Consider the following 12,711-nt stretch of genomic DNA (forward strand, 5'->3'; position numbering starts at 1 on the left):
GTGGTATCTGCTTTGCCCTAAGGGTACTCTCTTCTGGATGGAGCTTGGTGGTCACAGCACAAAACCGCATCACAGATAATCTTTGTGCCTGCACTAGCAAATAGCAGAGAAATCTAGGACTAAATGGATTAGATCACAGGGACTGACCTAAATCCTGTGCTGTAGGATGAGCTGTGCTGCCAGATACAGGGAGTTTGACCCCCAGCTCCTGCTGTGGGGATAACTCTGGGTGGGACATGACACAAGTGAATCTGTACTGTTGATGGGGACATGAGAAGGTGCAGCTCCCCTGAATTCTGCTGCTCTTCAGTGCACTCCCAAGTTCAGCTGCAGTTCATATCTGCATTCAAAGGCTACTCCAGTAGCAGGCCAATGTATTTTACCAACTTCTGTGCCTGATTTTCAGTTGAATTGGCAGGTTCAGTACTCTGTTTGCAGGCTGTACTGCCTGTTTAATTAACCCCTGCTACCTGAGAGCAGTAGCTGCTGCAGTGTGAGACTGTAACTTCAGCTTCTAAATGGATTAGGGATTACATCTGTAAGAGACTCAAGCTCTTCCTGTGACATCAGTCAGTCCTTTCTCAGCTGGTGGCATGGAATAGGGGTGCACACTGCCTTGGCCAGACAGTAAATCCATGTGCTTTAGGTCAGCAGTATTCTGCTGGGAAGTGCATGCTAAGTACTTAAAATTTAAAAGAAAATTTAAAATCTAGTCTTTGCTACCTCTTACCAGTCTGCTGAAAAACCCTAGAAAAGAACTTGTTTCCATAAAAATGCAAGTGCTGGAGGAGAACAAACAGAATTCCACTCTTTTAGGAGCTCTTCTGTGTGTAGTTGAAACCTCAATTTGTAACTTCAGCTTCCATGTTTACACAGAGAATTAGAATGGAAGTCAATGCCTATGAAAGGTGGGCAGAATTCCAGATATCTGCAGGGAACTGGGATTTCACACTGGATCACTTGGATTGTCTTTTTTGAAATTATAAATGTTTTTATTTCCCAATTAATTACCTTTTCTGTGTAGACAAACCTACCTCTAAGCAAGTGCATGTCAAGTGTTTTTAAGGTCAGGCAGTTTTGGTCTGACTTTGCCAAAAATAAGAGGTCATTACAGTTGGTAAACCACAGGAGGTGACTGAGGTTTGTTGTCTAGCAAAGTTTGGAAGTTTCCCATAAATGGTTTTGGTGAAGGCATAGAGAGTGTTGGCAACTTGCAAATTAGCCTTGAAGTTTAAATAAAGGTCTTAAACAAATGCCCCTCAGGCTCCTGCTTTGCCTCCTCCTTATGCAGCACCCTCAGCACACACATGGCTGGATAAGGGGAGTGTCTCTTGACCTGGACTTTTGGGGATTATAAACAAAAATTTGGTCATTCAGGAACAGCCCCAGATTGATGTGAAAACCAGAAATAATAAGCATGAGGAATCACACATGGAGAAAATCAGACAGCCTCCTAAGCCCAAATGTGGGGCCCTAATTCCATCCTTTTGTGTGTCTTGGAGGCTTGATTGGAACACAAGCCAGTTCTGCTTCACATGTACACCCAGAAGTCTCCACAGTCAAGTCTGTTTCTCCCCCACATGGTTCTGTGGGCTATACAGCTATTTAGCTTAAATACAATTAATTCTCTGCCTGTACACTGCCTCTTGAGTTCATCTGACAGCTTTCCTAACTAGTCCCAAGTTTTGGGGCTGTGGGCCAGATGAGGATGGAGCAAATCTGAAATATATCAACAATGTCATCATATTCTGTTCCCCTCAGTGTGGGCAGAGTTGTAGGTGAGCTGATGAACCCCTGGTTTGTACAGGAATTCATCTTAAGGGTAAGTTGGGGTTTCTTTTTGTGCTCTGGATGCCCAGGACTGGCAGCTGGAAGCTCCTGTCCTCCTGACTTCTCCAGCAAGCCTTTCTGAAGGGATCTGAGTTTCTGTGCTGTAGAACATTAAACTTTGACACCCACAGAGCTTCCCCTTCCAAGTTTTGCACATTGAGTTCAGTTTTTGAAAGAGCAAGGGAATTCACTGCACACAAATTACCAGCAGATACTGGGGTAACACTCCAGCAGTTCCTGTGGGAAATTGCAAATTACAGGAGAAAAAGACAATCACACTAGACTTTCATGTAAATAGTTTAATTATATTTCAATGCTTTAAAACACAGAAACACTTGAATTAAATTACATCATAATGCTTCTGCTAAATTATACATCTGAGAACTGTGAGAGGAGGCGCTATGGAACTAAAAGAATATGAGCCCAGCAATTACCCATAATATTCTTTTAGTCTTATTATCTGCACTTCTTTACTCTTAAGGGCAGTCATCACAGGACAAAGCCTACCATCACAGGGAGAGTGGTTCAGGAGAAGTCCTGTGTAGGTGTGTTTGTTGTTGCACTGCAGCACACAGAACTGGGAGAAGGGCACACACTGGGCTGAGGCATTGAGGAAACAGCTCAGCTCACACTTGCTTTTTGTTGAGTTTAAAACAACCATTGAAATTCCAATCCTAAGAGTTCTGGGGAAAATGCTGCAATTTAAGACAGCTGGACACCCCTACTGCCACATGCATCCCTGTGCTGCTGCAGAGCCTGGAAGGGGGACAGGCAGGAAGGGAGAAATCAGCTGTGGCTGCTCTCAGTGAGCACTTGCAGGAGCTGCAAAGTGTGTGTCTATGTTGGGAAGTATTTGTCTCTCAGCTGATGGCTGGGAATAGCCACAGACAGACTCCAAATTCTAAGGACCTAATGTGCATTACACTGAGTGTTTGTACCCATGCACCTTCCTTCCAGCAGCATCCCTGGGGCCATACAGCAGCAGCCTGGGAGTGCCTCCTGCCACATCTCCTGGCAAGGAGGACTGGGCTGTTTTTCACACCCCAACCCCTAAAATACCCCCAGAAATCCCTAGTTCTAAAAAGACAGCTGGATACTGAAAAACTAAAGCAATTTAGCCCTGCAAAGCTGCCCTGAGGGAAGCTGGAAGAGGGAAGGCTGGTAAGGAGCTGTGCCCTGCAGGGGTCAGGGGCACAGGCCCAGGAAAGAGTTTGCATTTAATGAATATGGGAAAAATCACACAGGGGAAGAACAAAAACTAACTGGCAGGTCCAAACTTGTAACAAAGCACATGGTACCTGAATTGCCACTCTGAAACAACTCCTTGCATAAAGCTTTAGATCTGCATTCAAAGTTTGGCTTGCCCTGATTCCCTTTTAACTGGTGCTGTGGATGGAATAAAATCTGATTGACAATGCCTGTAAGCACACAAAGATGAGGAGGTGATCAGGGCACAGCTGGGCACTGATGCTGCTCCGTGGCTGCTCTGCAGCACTCGGGGCCAGTGCCCACCAAAAGCTTTCAGCCAACAGACCCCCACACTGCACTGCCACATGCCAAGGTGGCCAGAGAACCCTTGGCACTCTCTTCCTCCTGCAGCCCTGAAGGATGCACAGGCAGAGATGCTTCAGGGCTCCAGGGAAACCCCTGGCTTACCTGTCTAGTCCCACCTACCTGTTCCTAGCAGGTAACTCGAGCAGAGGCTAAGGCAAAGCTCTGTGTTCCCTTCAGCAGGAAGAAGAGAAGGCTCTGACTGCAGGTCCTGGCAGGTAAGGAAGTACAAACCAGCTGTTAGTCATCTCTGGGGGCAAACACTGGGTTGTTGTTGAGCCAATACATGTTTTTCCTTTTTTAAAAGAAAGAATTTCAAAGCTTACTGTGTTTTCCTGGATAACACTCTGCACTGTAGAAACTTCCCTGAGCCAAAGCAGGAAGGGATAAATGGTATTGGAACCCTAATTCTGCTCAAGTCCTCTTTGTGGCCCAACCTCTTATTCCTAGCTCAGCAGCAGGGCTCACACAGCCAGACAGTGATAGTCCCTGGCTCTAGCTGTGGGAAATCCCCTCTGTCTGTACAGTAGCTCTAATTTGGGATATTCAGCCACTTGCTCAGATTAAGATGTTATCAGCCAAGTCTTCACTGTTTCACTTTTTCAAGCCAGTGAATTCCCCATGCTACCACACCACTGTGCTGCATGTTTACCAGCAGCCACAGGCCTGGGAGGGGATAATCCCCTGGTTGTGTTCTCCTTGCTGTGCCCCAGGTCACCCCTCAGCTGGGGCAGGCAGCTCTCCTGGCTCAAAGAGGCTTTGCCACCAGTCCCCAGGACTGGCCAGGGCTGTGGTCACTGCACAGAGAGGCTCATCCATCACCTTCCTTGGGGCCTGGGCACACAAAGCCAGTGCAGAAGTTCTCTGAGATGTGCCCCTCTCTCCCTCCCTGACCCAGAGAGCACAGCTCTGTGCTCTGACAGGTTAATCTACACAAAGCAGGCACTGTTCCTAAACTCAGAGCTTGGTAGGTGGTGTCAGGCAGTGCCAGCCCAGAAACTGGAGCTCAGGAGCTTTTAATGGTAACACACACACCAGAAAATCACCACTGCCCTCACAAAGGGTTTATTTCCCAGAGTGGTGGCACCTCCTGTGCCCGTGTGTAACACAAACCAGCAGGTGACCAGCTGGGCTCAGTGGATCAGCCATGCTTGAGGAAGTCACTGCTTTGGTGGTTTCATCCTCCTCGTTGTCAGCAGGATCCCGGGGCAGGGCAGGGCCCGGTCATGCATTGATGGCGTTGGCCACGTCCGTGAACACCAGGCGACTCGGTCTCTGCAGGGCTCCCTGGCTCGGCAGCAGCACCTGCAGGAGAGCTCAGGACTGCACCTTGGAACGACATTCACCCCTCCCAGGGGAGCCATTCACCCCTCCCAGGGGCGGCTGCCCGGCTAACGAGGCGTTAACAAGGCTGTGACAGGAAAACACAACTGCCTGGAGAGTTAGCACATCCCTGCCAGTTTAAAATCCCCACATCATTGGATTACTGGGTCTCACTATTTATATCTACAAGGCAGCATGAAAAGCTTGAGATATTAAGGCCTGGAACTGTGCCTTTGCATGAACTTGAGCTGTTGTTTTAGACTCTCCCTCTCTTTTTATATTGAATCTTTAAACTCTTGTACTTCCCAAGTATTAGCAAGAGGGACCTGAGGCATCCTGCCGGCCAGTCTGTCCCTGGACAGGATGATTCTGGTTTTACTGGGCTGAGGTTAACTCTGGCCTTACAATTTTCCCCCTTTACTACCTCCAGGTAAGCCTCCTATGTGGAGAGTTATCCTCTATTATATCCTCTGTTCTATACTCTCTATTACAGAGGGATGTGATGTTGTCCTAGTACGTGCTACTCAGAGAACAAGATCCTTTGCTTTTATACACCACGTTTCCTGCTTTCCAAACTAGTATATTTCATGTTGGTTATCTTTTATATTCCAATGTGAAATTTGAGCTCTTCAGCAGGTTAAGAATGTCTCAAGGTAAGTATTTTATAATTACAACTGTATTTATTATTTCCTCTTTCCTTTTCTGCCTACACCAAGCTTGCTACAGATTTTCTGAAGATGTAGAGTGTGTGGAAACTGAGAACTGTTTGGGAGAACTCCTGCTCCTGGACAGGAAAAGCAGGGGATGACATGGGCAACACAGAGCAGCTGGAAAGGAATGCATGAAAGGAAAGGTATGTCTGCTCCAAGGACATGCTGTGTCACTGGGTAAGGGACCCTGTTCCAACCATCCCTGCTGGCTCTTTTAAAAAGGCTTTTTGTGTAGTAGTGGTGACAAAGGGAACAGTCAACACTGAAGCTGGACCCAAACAGTGGTGAGAAGCCCTTCTTTCCAATTTCTCCTACCTCTTGTTACAGTGGGCAGGAGAGAGCCTCCTGTCAAACACTGCCTGACTCCTCAGTCCACGCTAAGCACTCCGAAACACTCTAGTCCCTACCTCCAGGGCTGGCAGAGATGGGGAAGTCCTCCTGAGGTCTAACGTGGCTTCCCCACCCTGCAGCCCTATAAAATCTCCCTGGCCCTGTTGGAAAGCAGTGCAGGGAGCAGTGCTGCAGTGAGCCTGGGGTGTTGCTGCCCCCCTTGCTGTGTGATGCCTGGGGTGGTTGCTGCCTGCCTTGCTGTGTGATGCCTGGGGTGTTTTTGCCTACCTTGCTGTGTGATGCCTGGGAAGAAGCTGCATCTCGCCCGTGTTCCAGCAGCTCCTGCTCCAGCTCATCCTGTTCCTCGGTGGGGTCGAAGTTGTACATGGGCATGAGCTGGTGCCGCAGCTTCTCCAACCTGCCCCAGGGAGGGAGAGGCTTGGTGAGGACAGGGCTCAGGCTGCTTCCCCACCCCACTGCTGAGGCTTTCTGCAGCCTGCTTCTCCTGCTGCACAGGGATTCTGCTCCTGTGGCTCCTGCTGGATGAGGCTGAGAACCTACTACACACATCTGGCAGGAGTGCAAGACACCCAGAGTGCAGTTACAGGGATTAATTGCCATCACTAATCTATGTTGGCAGGCATTTACCCACAGAGGAATCAGGATTTAAGTTCTTGCAGACCTTAAAAGATTTGGCTTTATGTGGAGGGACAAAAGAAACAGTGGAACATAGTGGCTTGGCATGTTGTGACTTCTCCCCCTGTCCCTCTGCCCACACTGCACTTCACTTCAAGCTCCAGTGGCCTGAGAGTACTTTAACTCTGGGGCTGAAGTACATAAAATTAAACAGAAAATAATAAACAATAAATAGAAAATAGGAAAGAGAGATTCTCACAGGGAGCTGATGCCTGTGGACACTGTTCCTACTCTTGTATCATTGCTCCAAGAGACAGAGCTATGAATTATTACTCAAAGGGTCTCCTCAGAGCTGGATGATGGATGGGGTTGCTCCTGGGAGAACACTGAGTCCTGCCTTTGGCTATAGCTGAGTTTTGAAGTAGAGAGAAACATACAAGCAGTTACTGGCAGTGTCACCACAAGTATCTACTTTGGCAAGTGTTAGGATGACACATTCTTCCCCTGCTTCTCTGTGGGCTTACCAGCACAACCATTATCTCCAGCAGTGCTACTTTCACAGGCCAAGCACTGACTACTCCTGCAGCAGCACCCAGACCTGGGCTTTGGGGCGGGGCTAGGAAATTTTACAGTGGGCAACAGCACTTGCTGGTAGTCTGTGCATGGCCAGAGTCCCTGCTGTGAGACAGAAGAACCAAGATGGGATTCTCCCTGTGTGCTGCTCTCCTCTCTATTTTCAGCCAGGAGCTTAGCAAGGAAATTAAGACATTAACTCCTGGGCTGAGGCTGCATCTCTGCACTGTGCTGCTGCCAGTTGCTGTCCCTGCCTGGGCTGCTAGAAAACACAGGAATCTGGGAATGGCTGAAACCTGAGATCTACACCTGTCATGATGGAGTTCCCAGCTTCTTTATACACCCATAACCCTCTCCTCTGTTTTGATGCATCTCATAGGTGAAGTGTGATGAGTTTGTAGGATCCCTGACCTCCTCCTGCTCAGCCTTATTCTCCTTCCAAAGCTGTGGAGGAGTCTTTGACACTCTGGTGTCAGAGGGATGCCCAGTCCCAGGAGTGCAGTGTGCCAGCCTCAGTCACACCATGTTCTCCCACAGCCATCACTTGCACTCTCCCCATCTCCTCCTGAGCTCACTCTGCATTTTGAAGCACTGAGTTCCCTTCGGCCAATAACAGATCTTACTTACCTCTTCCTCTTCCTGATATACAGAACCTGAAGGAGAAAAAGAAGCATCATTACAGCAGTCCCAGTAGGATGGGGAATAGCTGAGAAGAGCAATTTTGGGTACACAGGAAAGAGGTAGAGAAGGTTGGTGTCACTGTGCACCAAAGTGGGGGAAGGCAGAAGTGACAATGAAAATGACATTTCATATGCATCACTGTGAGCTTGGCAGCACATCATGTCTGACACTAAGTGCTCAGTGGCCTGTTATTAGGTGTGTTAGTAGGAGTAGAAGTGTTAGGTGTATTACCAGGTGTAGCTCAGCACATTTCTGTGGCTGCAGGACATATATGGCAATTTTAGAGTGATGAAAAAGCTGCCCTTTGTGATTTTCATATGCAGATTTCCTACAGCACAGAAGTGCTGCTACCCCCTCCCCAGTAGAAAGGGAAGAAGCAAAGAGGGAGGGCATGCTCAGGGACTTGCCTCTGTCAGCCTGTGCAGGGAAGAAAGGGAGGCTTTGGGCCTCCACAGCCTTGTCCTGAGAACTACAGACGCTGGATGCTGCTCTTGGGAACTTTTGACTGTTTCCAGGTTTTCTTAAGGGCTTTTGGAAAAATTCCTCCTGGGGCCTGCAATGAAATTTTGCAGTAGGCTCCTCTGATGGCTGTGTTAGTGAAGCCCTTCCTTGCACAAGGAAAGGGAGCTTGCTGCTACCTTCTTTTCTCTGCTGGCAGGAAAATGATCTGGTTACATAAAAGGAGAGCTGCAGCCCTTGTACTGCCTGTGCTGGGCCCAGAGCTGGGGTACCTGAAAGCTTCTGCCCACAGCATTAATGGCAAGGTTAGTGACACACCAAACCCTCAAGGACTGATACCCAGCATGCAGAACCTTGGAAATGCACTCCAGGGTGAGTCTTGCTAAGATGGATTCAGGCCACTTTAATTCAAAAATATTTACCCCATGTCCACAGGGGGGACTTACATGGTTTCAACAGTCTGGTTGAAAAGTTAATATGGATAAACTTTCTGGTGGGGGCCAAGAGAATGTTTAAATCAATGCAGCTGTTCCAGGTAACAAGTCAGAACAGAATCTGCTTTTTTTCCTTTTACTTGAACTTCCTATTGCTATTAAAAACAAATACTAATACTCCATATGGCTGCTCCTAGGCCTGCTGAGCATCCCATTTGGATCAGACCTCAGGGAGACTGCAGAAATACTGGAACATTTGATAAAGGCCTTAAAAAAGAAAGGAATCTCAGGAACTATCAGTTCCCAGCAGTTCTGGGTGAGACTTGAATAGAATGCAAATAAATTATTCAGTGCAAACCAGTCCTAGAACCTCTAGCCACCCTCCACCCTGAAGAGACAGGAATGTTTAGCTGGGCTCTCTTACCATTGCCACAGCCAAGCCAATCACAGTAATGATCCCAAAGGAAAGCAGCATGGTGCTCATGCCAGGTCCCGTGCTGGCCATGTCTGGGATTTTGGTGCTGTTGAAAGTGGTAGTCTCAGGGCTTATGGTGGCTGTTTGTGGTACAGTCACATCCAGAGCTGTCCCTGGCTCTGGCTTGGCCGTGCTGGGGGTGCTGTGATGCAGGTCATGCACAGAGGGTGAGCTGTAACTCATCCTGCCAGCTCTTGGTAGCTCCTGTCACTGAGCTGTTGTCCTCTCCCATCAGCTACAGGACTGCAGAGCTGCCCTTCCAATGCAGGGCCCCACGTGAGACCTCTCCTGCAGCATCACCACTGATGGGTTTTCCTCAGGGTAGGAACCACACTGGACTTGGCCTAGGACAGAATGAGAACAAATGAGCAGTGCAGAGCTCTTGGAGATAGGCACAACCTTTCCCACAGTTCCCCAATTCACCAGCACAGTTTTTGAATGCCTGCTCAAAATAAGAAAAATGTTTTTTAAGCTGAGAGCCCCCAAAGTCATGCCTGATTCACTTGGGAGTTGGAGATAAGTCTCCCATCATTACTCCAGCTCTGTCCCCTTGCAGTCACCTAGAGATCTGTGTGGGACAACCTCAGAACCCTTGTTTCTGGTAGCCCCAGGCTGAACCAGGTGTTCTCTATCTGCCCCAGGATAGAGCATCTTCCTGCTTCTGTCTCTTGCTTTTAATTTTTGAAAAGTTGTATTGATCCCCTTATCAGTGGGAACATACCCAGTGAAATGACACTCAGCTGTGAGGCATCCATATCTCAAGATGCTTTTTAATCCAAAGTAGGAGTTCCCTGTTGTGATGAGTCCCTGCACTATCCATTGTCCCACTGCTGCTCATCCCAGTGCTCTGGAAAGAGTGGGTTGCATCAGTCCTCCATCTAAAGACACCAAGTATTTCTCAATCCCTCATGAAAGCACCCACTCAAGCTTAGTCATGCACTGGCAATTATCAATATTAATTTTAAAATTAGTCCAATTTTGGATTGGAGTTGTGAAATTTGATAGATCTGTTCATACTGAGAACATGAAAGGCTTTAATTGCTTCATACTTCTATTGTGCAAATGATCAAGAGTTGCAAAACACCATGGGATGAGCCTGTGGGAAGTATTTGCACACTTTGTTTATAAAAACACTGTATGTAACTTTAGACCATCAGTTGCTTCCCTGAAAATGCAGCAACCTCTGGAGCTGAGCTGACCTCTGGCAGTTCTCTGGTAATTTCCCTGCAATTCAGCAGACATTGCATCTCTGGGCTGGAATGCAGCTGGGACAGAGGGGTTAGTGAGCTCTGAATAGAAAAAGATGTGCCTGCAAAGAGAAATGAGCCATTGTTCTGCCCCACTCTGTTCCATTCCAGGCAAGGTTACTGTGCAGTTCCCATACTGTGGTGCCTTACTGCTGTCCACAACTGCAGGAAGCAGCATGATCAACATCTGCCACTAACAGCTGGAGCAGGAAAGCACCCCAGGCAAGCAGCACCAGCCTGTGCTGTGCTCAGTCAGCAGCTGGAGCACTCACCTCCACTTGTCCTGCAGTTCCCTGAGCAGGTAAATGCTTTGCCACTCATGCAGGGTCTGTCTCAGTCCCCTGGAAACAACTTTGTGAAGCACAGGGGAATTCTGAAGTGCCTGGGAGACACTGTCAGGCTCCTTGGAGTTTCCAGAGAAATGTGAATAGTAACAGTTCTGGTCTGGTCCCTCCTAACATTGTCCCTCCTAACATTGTAAGTCATTGCAGCTGAAGGGGATTGTGCCCTTCACTGGCACAAACCACAGGCACCTGGACTTGTCCAGCCATTCCTGAGCACAGCACAGCTCAGGTGCAGTGCACACTTGGGCACAAAGATGGCAAATTTGAAATCAGTGTCACAACAACAGCAGCAGCAGCAGTGACAGCCCAGCAGGGAAAGGGAAGGAATTATTGAGCAGATCGAGCAGCTGCTCAGGCAGGATCCATCAATTTGTGCTATTCAGGGAAACTTTCCATAATGATAATACCCATTTTTTAAAAAGTCACTACCAAGGAAATAAAGAGTGGGAAAAGAGCCTAAATGAAAGGAGTGAAGCAGGCCCAAGGGCTTTGCAGAGTATGGCTCTAGATCTTGAACAGCTCCTAAATTTTGGAAACAAAATGGGTTAGGCCTTCAGCTGAATGTGGTGTCCGTTCTGAACAACTAAAAAAGGCTGGGTTGAAATAAGCCAGCTGAAACTCTGGTCAAGGGAGAATGGGGACTCTGTTGCTCTTGGCATCCTGTTCATGCTGAAGGATTCCCATGCCCACAGACCTAGCTCTAAAAGCAGTCCTGTGTCTGAGGTTTCTGACCTGGCTTACACAACCACTCCCAGGTTCAGCTAGGGCTGTTTCTGCTCCCCAGCTCCTCCTGGTCCAGGCTGCAGACAGACAGACAGGGAGGCTGAGTGCAAGGATGGCCCAGGGCCCACAGCTTACATAGCAGTGCTGGGGGGAATCATCTTTCCCCACCACCTCCCTTTCCCAGTTGTCATCCTGGTGCTGAAGTTTGATCTGCAGGCTGGGCACACTCCCAGCCTCTGATGGCAGCTGTAGGGCCAGGGACAGCTACTACCTATCACTGGCAGGTTCCAGCACAGTCCATGCACAAATAGAACAGAAGAGGAACCAGATCCTCAGCTGCTGCCAGCTGGCATTGTTCCACTGCCTGCACCAAGAGAGCTCTTTGCACAGCCAGGAGTGCTCTGTGCTGGGCTCTGCTGGGTCTGCACACAAGGAGAACACGTTTGTTTCTCTCCCAAGCCAGCATTTCCAAACTGATCTCTGATAGCTGCTACTTGCTTCTGAGATGCAGAGAATTGTTCTGGGCCCCACCTTGTGCCTTTTCTGAAGTATTGGTTTTAATCTCTGTGCTGCTGTTTCCTTTTGAGTGTGACAGGAACAGAGTTTTGTGTCACAGGGATGAAAATTGGTCAGAGGGTCTCTGGATGAAGAATAATCACAAGTATAGTTTCTTCATTACTTCACCAAGATGAAGTATCTGTAGTAACTCAGCAATACAAGCGGCACTGTGTTGCTGCTGGCAACGGGACGTGGCTTCCCAGTGGGTGAACTTTCGGCTTCCCTCACCTCTCCAGAGCTGACCAGGCTACAGGGCAGCGGGAAACCCCGACCGTGTGTGCCCGCTGCCCGGAGCTCCCCGGCTGTCACCCTGTCTGAGAAGGGCACGGTCCCGTCCCACCCTGGCTCAGGCGCGGGCCCGTCCCCAGCAATGTCACCGCTCCGGTGACCCCGCTCTGACACACACCGGATCGGCAGCGACCGCCCTGGCGCCGTGCGCGCAGCACCCCTGCCCCGCTGCCCGCACTCCATCCCTGCGGGAAGTCCCTCCTTCCCCATCCCGAGAAGTTTCCGGGCGGATAACGGGTTACGGGGCCCTTCCCGCTGCCCAGGCGGACTCACAGCCGGCTCCCCGCTCCGCCCGGGACCGGACCCCGAGAGGCCGCGGCAGCCCCGCAGGGCCCGCGGGAGGGACGGGACGGCGCAGCCGGACACCCCCGCAGCGCGGCCCGGCCCACCCCGCCCGTCCCTGGAAGCGCCCCCCGCGCCGGGGCGGCCGGGCCGGCACTTACTGCGCGCTGCCGCCGAGGCGTCCGGTCCCCCCGGGGCGCGGGCGGAGCGGCCGCCTGGGGCCGCGCCCGGGGCCGCGGGGGCCGGGCCGAGCCGCGCCGCTCGGCT

At 49.8% G+C, this 12,711-nt stretch overlaps 1 protein-coding gene across 1 annotated transcript; it reads right to left on the minus strand.

Annotated features, from left to right (window-relative positions):
* Positions 1-2,114: 2,114 nt before the first annotated feature.
* CUNH3orf18 (chromosome unknown C3orf18 homolog) lies at positions 2,115-12,652 on the minus strand. Its single transcript, XM_054280867.1, has 5 exons — positions 12,606-12,652; positions 8,952-9,346; positions 7,581-7,606; positions 6,033-6,162; positions 2,115-4,686 (listed from the first exon to the last, which is right to left on the minus strand). The coding sequence occupies exons 2-5, from the start codon at positions 9,183-9,185 to the stop codon at positions 4,606-4,608; spliced, it is 471 nt and encodes a 156-aa protein (XP_054136842.1). The 5' UTR covers positions 9,186-9,346; positions 12,606-12,652; the 3' UTR covers positions 2,115-4,605.
* Positions 12,653-12,711: the final 59 nt, after the last annotated feature.

The sequence above is a fragment of the Melozone crissalis genome, unplaced genomic scaffold (assembly GCF_028551555.1).
Source record: "Melozone crissalis strain CALT ecotype California unplaced genomic scaffold, PUWL_Pcris_2 ptg000029l_1, whole genome shotgun sequence".
NCBI lineage: Eukaryota > Metazoa > Chordata > Aves > Passeriformes > Passerellidae > Melozone > Melozone crissalis.